The 9,693-nt window shown below is 46.2% G+C and overlaps 1 protein-coding gene across 1 annotated transcript; it reads right to left on the bottom strand.

Annotated features, from left to right (window-relative positions):
- Window positions 1-292: 292 nt before the first annotated feature.
- RPL7L1 (ribosomal protein L7 like 1) lies at window positions 293-6,150 on the bottom strand. The gene is made up of 7 exons (XM_045843109.1): window positions 5,985-6,150; window positions 5,348-5,456; window positions 4,525-4,688; window positions 3,480-3,617; window positions 2,421-2,530; window positions 1,781-1,995; window positions 293-1,369 (listed from the first exon to the last, which is right to left on the bottom strand). The coding sequence occupies exons 1-6, from the start codon at window positions 5,996-5,998 to the stop codon at window positions 1,787-1,789; spliced, it is 744 nt and encodes a 247-aa protein (XP_045699065.1). The 5' UTR covers window positions 5,999-6,150; the 3' UTR covers window positions 293-1,369; window positions 1,781-1,786.
- Between the last annotated feature and the right edge of the window lie 3,543 nt (window positions 6,151-9,693).

The following is a 9,693-nucleotide window of genomic DNA, read 5'->3' as shown; positions in this document are numbered from 1 at the left end:
GGCCTGGCACACCTTCACCGACTGCTTGTCAGGTTGAGGCTGACAGGAGAGGGAAGACTCAGGGGTGGGCACTGATGGTAACACAAGCAGAACCAGACTCCGTTTCCCAGCGTGAGGCCCCAGAAGCCCTCGTGTTCCAGTGCTGGTCTACACCATTACCAGCAGGAGAGCAAGCAGTCCTGGAGTCCAGGGTATGCAAGAGAAGGGGCTACACAAGCTCTAGCAGGGCCTGAAAGACCAAACAGTCCAATGTTATCCATGCCAAACCAGGAAAATGCTTCATTCTTTCATGTTGTTTTTTTAGGCGATTTTATTGAATTGCCTCCTGACATAAAAATGCCAAACTAATTGTATAAAATGCAAACATGATTGTCAAAAATATATTTATTCCCAAACTTTTCCTGTGATTTGTCTTTTCCATTATTGTTTATTCCTATACCCTCTGCCACCTCCAACCCCACCCCTTGCCATGATTTGGGTTTTTAAGGAGAGGACTCATCATCATAGAAACCAGACACCACCATCCTAAAGCACAGCAGAAATGAAAGGTGGGCAACTCCCTGAGTTAAAGATGGTACAGGTGCCTACACTCTACCACTTTATTAACAGAAAACTGCCATCAGCTTGAAGGGAAGAAGCTTTGCTCTTCCACGGGACATGGGACCAGATGAGTGAAAGTTAGGGCCTGGGTGACCAATCCTGACAGTGCAGGGCTCTCTCACGTGAGGTGGGTGCATGGGCCCCCAAGAGTCTATGAGCACCCCAAACTTCCAAGCAAAAACTGGAGTGTATGCATGTTTTCCTGGGTAAATGGTCCTTCCCTTCTCATAGATCCAAGAAGAGTCTAAAATCCTGCGCTACAATAAGGAAGCCACCAGATACATTTAGAGCCAGCCAAGCTTGCGAGCTCACAAAGCCGTCACTGAAAAGTTGGAACAGGGACTCACAACAGAAACAACTGAGCACTGTTTTTGTGCTCTTCTAAAATGTATTTCAAATTCTTTCCAAAACAAAGCCTTAGGAACCCTCAGGTTCAAGTACGGCTCTGGGCTTGGCATTCATGCTTGGGTATCTGTTCATCACCATTAAGCCCCTAGAGAGAAGATGGGACAAAGCAGGACCCCTCTTGCACGGCATGAGTCCTTTGCTGCCTTCAGGGTGGTAGCAGTAGCGAACGTGGAAAACACACTGGACTTTTCCTTTGGAATGGGACTGTGATAAGAAGTGCCTGCTATGAACACCACCATCTTTTCCCTGACTCCTCCCCTCCAGCTTCTGAAGATACAGCAGAAAATAATCTTCTTTGAAGATACTGGTAATTCCAAAAAACAAAAACACACGCTTCCAAGGCATTGTGCTTTCAGATATTCTGGGAGGAAGAAAAACACAGTTTTGTTACTACAAACTGTGACCTGGCACCTAATAGTAGTAATCACAATAAAGACCAATTTCAAAGATTTAAGTTTCTTTCGACAAAATAGATTGTTTAGATCTTCAAATCCTTTAAAAAATTCATTGTAATATTACTTGCTCCCCAATACATACATTTTTTTGGTTACTCGGTATTTTCTATCCTGTAATTCTTGGGATACCCACAACCATGTCCTAAGCAGGCATTCACCCTTTAAGCATGTCTCCCTCCATCAGACTTGTAAAACCCTCCTCCTCTCTCCCCCTAGTGCCAGTTTCTCTCAAACACTGGTAAGTCCAAAAATAATTTAAGTGACAAGACATGGCCCATAAAAAGTCAGCCTGAGGGTGGTCTGCAGCCCCACCTCACCTGGGTTTAGTTCAGCTGTCGGATGAGCTGATTGATGCGTTCACCTCGATAGCCAGGTAAGCCCATCTCCTTGAGGAAGCCTACTCTATTCTTGGTGGCGTGACGGGCCACTGAGAGCTGGAAAGGGCACAAGAACTCTGAGATTGCCTGGAAGTTCTTCCCCGGAAAGGCAATTTCATGAATGAGGTCTTCCAAGCAAATGACACCAAACTTCCCTAAGAAACAAAAGGGTGGTTTCCTTTATTCAACATTTCCCCAGGATATCCCAAGATGCTCTCCTACGTCAGAGCTGGGCACTCTGGCAGATTCTTGGGATCTCAAGAAGAATGTAACCTGGTGTTAGCTAGTGTGGCTCAGTGGACTGAGTGCCAGCCTGAGAACCAAAATGTTGCCTGTTCGATTCCCAGTCAGGACACATGCCTGGGTTTTTGGGCCAGGTCCCCAGTAGGGGGTGTGTGATGTATCTCTCATACATTGATGAGTTTCTCTCCCTCATCCTCCCTCCCTTCCCCTCTCTCTAAAAGGAAATAAAATCTTAAAAAAAAAAAAAGAAAAGAAAGAATATAACCTGGACCCCACACCAGCACCACCAAAGATCCTTGCTTTTTGCCAAAACTGACCCGTAAGATGCAACACTTACCCAGGTGCTCCTCAATTACTGTGTTGTCTGTCAAAGGGATGATTTTATTCTTGATCTTGGCTTGTCCACGTTTCAGGATGAGTTCCCGGACAGACTTCAGATTTGGAAAACTATTCAAGGCAGAAAAAAGTACAGCCTTAACCATCCCCTGGCACACTGCATTACACTGGCCACTCAGTCCTGCAGCCTGGCTGAGGAGAGGTTCTCCCAACCACCGCTCCCTTCACACGGAGTGTCCTGCAACCTCGCTGTAGCTGGGATGCTAGGGAACAGTTAAGAGGGTAAAAAAATACAGTGGCCCTAATTGTGTAATTAGAAATTAAAATTTATAAACATAAATGTTACCAGGCAAAAATTTCATTTCCCAGGCAAAGATAAGTCCTGGCTGATACAGTCTAGGACAGGGGTGTCAAACTCATTTTCACCGAGGGCCATATCAGCCTCACGGCTGCCTTCAAAGGAAAGAATGTAATTTTAGGACTGTATACATATAACTACACTTTAACAGTTAAGTGAAAGCTTGGTGCTGCTGCCAGGTAGAAACAAGGTGCCGGGCCAGATAAAACAAGGTGGAGGGCTGGATTCAGCCTCCGGGGCTTGTGTTTGCCACCTGTGGTCTAGGACTTTGGCCTCAGGTGACCCTCTACTCAAGATGGTACAAGAATTTAAAATGAAATCCATGCGTTTGTTAGGTTTTAATATTTGCAGGAGTGCTACTCTTACACAAGCACTGCTCCCAGTTCTCCCTCGAGACCCCAAGAATTAGTATCCGCTCCACCTGTCTTATTCAGCCTGGGCCTCCACAGGAACAAGCCCCGCCATGGTCCTGTTCGCGGCACATTACCAGCAGCATGGGCACCTCCCGCTCTACCTGCCCCATATTCCAAGGTTCTCATGGCTGGCCATACTATTTCTGGTGACTGCGGTCACAGCGAAATGTTCTTTCAACCCAGCAACAAGAGCCTGGGAGGACAGTTACCTACCCTGTGCATCCTAACGTTCTCCACACGCCCAAGTACAATCTAATGTGAACCCACGCACAAAAAGAGCCTCACTCACCCCCAGGTCACATAAGGTTCCACTACGCGCAGCGTTTTTATGGTTCGGGGGGTCACTTGGACAAAGACACCACTGAAAATCTTCTTCAGGCGAAGCCTTGCAATGGTCCTCTGCACCGTTAAACTCACTCCATTAACTCTGAAATGAACAGCAGAGGAAGTCAGGCTCTGGCCGTTAATGTCAGCCCAGCAGGCACCTAGGAAACACATGCCACTACCGGACACCCAGAGAGAAAGACACACTGTGCCTTAGAGTTCAGCCGAACAGCAGGCAGCTACATAAGCAGATCGTTTCCACACAATGTGGAGCAATGCCTGAGGCACTAGCTACTGTGGGAATGCAGAAGTCGTCCCTGAACCTGTGGTGTGTCCGGGTGGAGGATGCAGGACTGTGTACGTTGAGCTAAGGAAGCTGGACTTGCTTCTGTGGTCAGTGAAAGCTCTAGAGAACTTTAAGTAAAGAAGACAAGATCAGATTTCTTTTTGAGCACAGAGGACAGATCTCAGAGTGTGACACCAGAGGCAGGGAAACCAGAGATGATGCGATAATCCAGGGAAGACTGTGGGCAGTGGGAGGAGGGAGGGCTCAGAGGTAAGGAGTTAGAACTCCCAGATCTCCAGTCTGGGTGACTGGGCAGGGAAGCAGGAAGAGGCGGAGTTGTATGTGCAGGTGGGAGAGGGCAAGGAAAACGCCAATGAGTGTGTGGAAAGTCCTCACTTCACTCTTCCTGGCACTGCATATGCTCTATTCACTGCACTGCGGTTCTGCTCCTAGAAAGACGCCTCGATCCCCCATGTCAGGACCTTGTGCATCTATGCTGGAAAGCCTTTCCTGGACACTGGTGAGCTCCTTACATGTCTGCAGGCCTCAGCTGTAAGTTCCTGCTTTAGAAGAGTCAGATCAGTCTGTTTACCCTCCGAGGCAAAACCTATGCTGTGCTCAGCCCTGAACTCCTAGCACAACCTGCCTCAGTGGCTTAAGGCCTATTATCTTGTCCCCTTAGCAAGGGTCTAAAGCTGAGTTGATCGCTTGCCCAGTCACCTACCTTTGGATGCGCACAACGAAGGCCAAGGAGTGTTCATCTGGCACTTCCAAACCGTGAGGTTTCACTTCCAGGCGTCGGAGGCGTACCTTGTCACGCTGCTGCCGCCAGGCATCATGGAGGAACCATTCCAGTCGCTTAAACTTGATATCTTTTCCTTTCCTCTGCTACAGAGAAGGCAGACCATCACCACCACTTTGTGTCTCTGATCGTCTCCACTTCCACAACAGTAATTCGTTGGTCTAGTTACAGAGCTCATTTCCCCCATGTTTCGAGAAGGGGAGCCCACAAACTCCTTCATTCTTACCCAGAGGAAAAGTCAGACACTCAAGTAAGGGTGTAGTTGGGAAAATGTAGCAACTACTAGGAAAGGTCTCTGATAAACAAACACATTGGTTCACATGCTGGTAGGCAATTTTACCAACAAACCTTCATGGAACCCAACCTTGAAGCACCATAAAGTACAAAAGAAGCAGGAGTCTGTTTTGTTCCCTACCTCCAAAATATACATTTATCCAAAAACATTTAGCAAATAGCAAACCTGGCACATTTATAAAACCATGTTTTCTTCCAGGTACACATGCCTGATCTCTCACATCACTTGGTATGAACCCGGATGGCACAGGCTCCACTCCACATTTTCCATAACAAACTACTCCAGTACTTTGCCCAAAAGAAGTGTTTGATGAATATTTGCTAAATGAAGACATGCACCTGTACAATCAAACTGATGCGGGTGGGTGGGTGGGAAGGGATAGTAAATTTAGTTGGACAAAAATCACCAAATAGAAATTCTAATTCCATCCTCCTGGTCCCCCACCATTACCTCCTTCTTTTCCAAAAGTGCCTGCTTTGCCTGGGTGGCTTTGAGGGCCTGATAAGCCTTCCTCTTTTTCAGGAGATTTTCTGGAACCAAAGGGATCTTTTTTCTTTGCCTGACACAGAAAATTGAGAACGTGACAATATTTAGGAAGCGAATCTTCAGTGGATTTCCAAACCATTTCCTAGGCTTCGGGAAAGATTACTGTCTTGAACCTTTCAGTCACTGTTCGTCGTAACGTCAACGCAGTTTTTACTGACACAGCCTTTTATAAACACTAGCAACAATGACACCCTACTACAACGCTGTGGGCATAGGGGATAGGGGAGGGGGGTGTAGACCCATCTGCAGCGGGAATACCAAAGTCAGGCTGGGTGAACACAACTCCGGCACTCTCCCTGGAAGTCAACCTTCACCCCTCTATGTAACCCGAATTTGACGACGGCGCCCTCCATCCGTCCCGCCTCCCCCAACCCTACGGGTCCTCACCCTTCACTCCCCACCCTCTGTAATCTGGAGCCCTTTCTATTCTCTCCCTTCAGCCCACAAATATCCTCGTTTTTCGCCATCGAGAAATTAAACATCATGGATGGCACTGGATGTTCAATGACCCACGCCAGCGATCCAAGTCCCAAATACTCACTCTCCCTCCGCCATCTTCGCAACGCTGCGGCTACTGCGCAGGCGCAGTTCGACCACGTGGGGAGGAGAGGAACCACTCTATGTTTACTTGACCATAGAGGCGTCTCTTCTAGCTCACTACCCGGATCACAAGCACCCAGTTATCTGCGCAAACCGCTGAGGTCTTGTTAAGTCCGACTCCTGCTAAGAGTTGCGAAAGCTTTCTTCACACTGCTTCCAAGTGTTATAGAGCCCAGAAATCTTCAACATCCAGCCCTTTTCATTTAAGTTATATTCTCCTGCTGGCGGCTGGACTGGAAACAATGAAAAGCTTCCCACAATGCACGACATCTGGTGGAGGGTGGGCTCTGCTCTCCGGCTTCCGCTGAGCTGCGCGACTGCTGGAGAGAAGACCCGCAGCTTTGGCTACCTTCGCCTTCTCGCTGGCTGCAGCGGGGCGGAGCCGGGGCCTGCGGGTTTGGCTCTCACGTGTGGGCGGAGGTGTTGTGGACGACTTAGGATGATGGTGAAGTGAAGATCTGATTCTGCCTGCCCAGCTCCATCAGTGAGCCCTTTATCTGTATCTTAGTTTCCTCTATCCATAAAATGGGTGTAGTAATGGATTTTACCTAAAATCATCACGAGGGTTATATGAGCTACTTCACATACAGCACTTAGCGCAAAGTCTGACGGTAAGCAGTCAACAGTTTGCTAGTTATCAGTGCCGGGCCGAAAACTAGAAATTCATTCTTGTCATCTCAGAACATTCCCACCTACCACCTGGAATAGGCTTCCTTCTTTCTCGGTCTTCATAAAGCAACGAAAAATAACTCAAATTCTGTCTTTTCTGAAAACCTCCAGAGCATCGCGTGTCGAGCATCAATGTGCATAGGTGCCACTGAGGATCTTGTAAAATGCGGGTTTTTATTCAGGAAGGGGTGGGGGATTCGAGAAGATAGTTGGCGTTTTTAACATGCTTTAAAGTGATGGGGGCTTCGGGTCTATAGACCAGATTTTGGCAAGCAAGTTTCGAGTAGTCCCTTTCTCTGGATTCCTTCAGCACTTTACTATATTTTTTATATTTCCCCCCCAAGATACTAGAAAGGTGGAGGCCATACCTGCCTTGCCCATCCCTGGTCCTAAGGGGTATCTTCATCTTAATCTCAGCACGACCGGCATTTTGGGCCAGGTAATTCTTTGTCCTGGGGGCTGTCCTGTGCACTGTTGGATGTTTAGCAGCTTCCCAAGCTTCTACCCACTATAAGCCAGTAGCACCCCCACGCCAGCTGTGACAAAAATGTGTCCAGGCATTGCGCAGTCTCTGGCACAGTATATTTATCCTAAGGGTCTAAAGTAATGGTATTATATGACAGTCAGCACTTAATTACAACAGAATATATCCTGTACTATTTGGCTTATTTTGTCCCCCAATTAGATTGAGTGCTCTGAAGGCAGGGAACTTGTCTTTTAATTCTCTGAATCTTCTACAGCACCTGTCAGAACAATGGGCACTCATAGGGGCATCACATTGGTATGTATTATGTAACTAGTGCAGCCAGAAAGATAGTGCCCTGCTCTGATCTCAGTACCTGCTGAATAAATGTCAAGGACAATACAGGCTTCAGGGTCATAGACTGATGGGAGGCTTACTCTCACTCCAGTCTCACCACGTATCTCTGTAAAGAGCCAGAACCAGGAGGGTCACCAAAGTGTAAAACATCCTTTAGACAATGAACAAGGAAGAGAAATAAGTCAATATTTTGTAATTTCCCCTGTCTACAGATAAAACGTAGGTTCTGTGGTATTGACATACTTGGAAGAGGAGACATTTTGGGGATTTCAACAATATCCCTGGCTGCAAAGACCTGGGGCCGGGATTCAGGAAAGGTTTTCCAATGCCGGAGGGTGGTGCTGCGAGCATACTTCTCGGTGCCCAAGCCACTGTTCCACCAGACTCGTCAGAGAAAAGGGGTGGAGCCCTTTTCAACCAGAAATTGTTCACTGGCTGAACATGTTTACTCGGCTTTTGCCATGTGCTCAAACAGTAGGTGAGGTACAGGTTTTGGTTTTCGTTTTTTTTTTTCAAAGTGATGTTACTGAATGAGAATGTGGCATGGGCATTTGCAGCCTCGAGAATCTTACTCTTTTTAGCTTGTCCTCAGGACCTCTGTTCTCTTGACCACTTCAGTTGTCCGTCATTAGGGAATGATGAAATTGTGGAAGGCTGTGCAACTGTATGCAGTGAGGTAGGTCTTTAAGTCCCAAAGTCTCAGCGGTAGATGTTTTTCATGTTTGGCCTGCTGACATCCATTCCCATTTTCTAACAGTCTCTTGTGCACAGGTCTGTCCTTCATGTACATTCTTGTGGGAGTGGAGTACCAAATCCATAGGCTTGCCCTCCATACAGAAGTTGAAAGTATCTCTGGGAGGTCTGTTTCAGTCTTTCTCCCTGCCCAGTGGGAAGGGCACAAGACCCTAAACTTTCCTCCTTTGGTTTTGAATTTTGAGAAATAATGACAGAAGAAATGTAGGTTTGGGGCAAGACTTTTTTAAAAAAAGATTTTATTTATTTTTAAAGAGGGAAGGGAGGGAGAGAGAGAGAGAGAGAGACATCATTGTGTGGTTGCTGGGGGTCATGGCCTACAACCCAGGCATGTGCCCTGACTGGGAATCGAACCTGTGACACTTTGGTTTGCAGCCTGCGCTCAATCCACTGAGCTACGCCAGCCAGGGCGGGGCAAGACTTTTAAGAATTTCCATCTATGAGGAAGATCTGGAATTTCCTTGTTCCTCTCCTCAAGCCTGGTGTTTTTTCAAACTTCCCTTCAATCCTTTTCCATCCTATAAAACTCATTTATGCTAGTTAAGCAGATCGGTTTCTGTTGCTTGCAACCAAAGAATCCTGATTATAATATTCCCAACGTTTGGAAAATGCCTGTATTGTATTGTGTTTGAAAAAGCAAGATGCAAAGTAGGCCTAAGAGAGTGGTCCTAGTAGTTCTTGTTTTTGGCTGTAGATGTAGTTGTATGTAACATTTTTGGAAGGATACATAAATTATAGATGGGTGTTATTTTTGGGAAATGGAATGGGAGCAAGATTTACATTTTGTGGTATGCCCTTTGTCACATATTTTTTTAGTTTAACAAAAAGCTCTCTGGGTTCTTGTGATTTGTCTGTCTTAGAAACTACTTGACTATATGTTTTTAAAAATATATTTTATTGATTGTGCTATTACAGTTGTCCCAATTCTTCCCTCTTTGAGCCCCTCTGCCTGCTACACCCCACTGCCTCCTGTGATCCACCCCCCTAGTTCATGTCCATGGGTCATGCATATACGTTCTTTGGCTTCTCCATTTCCTATACTGTTCTGAATATCCCTCTATTTTTTTTACCTACCAATTATGCTTCTTCATCCCTGCAACTTTTCCCCCATCCTCACCCTTCCCAGCTGATAACCCTCCAAATTATCTCCATATCTATGATTCTGTTCCTGTTCTGCTTGTTTGCTTAGTTTGTTTTTTAGATTTGATTGTTGATAGTTGTGCATTTATTACTATTTTAATGTTCATAGTTTTGAACTTCTTTTTCTTAGATAAGTCCCTTTAATGTTTCATATAATAATGGCTTGGTGATGATGAACTCCTTTAGCTTTACCTTGTCTGGGAAGCACTTTATCTGCCCTTCCATTCTGAATGATAGCTTTGTTGGATAGAGTAATCAAAGTGGTAGG

Source organism: Phyllostomus hastatus, unplaced genomic scaffold, assembly GCF_019186645.2.
Source record: "Phyllostomus hastatus isolate PE091 unplaced genomic scaffold, TTU_PhHast_1.1 phas_contig_40, whole genome shotgun sequence".
Classification (NCBI taxonomy): domain Eukaryota; kingdom Metazoa; phylum Chordata; class Mammalia; order Chiroptera; family Phyllostomidae; genus Phyllostomus; species Phyllostomus hastatus.
Note: the sequence above shows the minus strand (reverse complement) of the source record. Positions and strands in the feature narration are given on the sequence as shown.

What these genes read in the sequence shown, in the direction of transcription:
- RPL7L1 (XM_045843109.1), bottom strand. An exon ending in TTCGTTGTGCGCATCCAAAG is followed by an intron (nt 3,618 to 4,524) that starts GTAGGTGACTGG and finishes TGTTCATTTCAG; the next exon opens with AGTTAATGGAGTGAGTTTAA. An exon ending in AGTAATTGAGGAGCACCTGG is followed by an intron (nt 1,996 to 2,420) that starts GTAAGTGTTGCA and finishes TTTGTTTCTTAG; the next exon opens with GGAAGTTTGGTGTCATTTGC.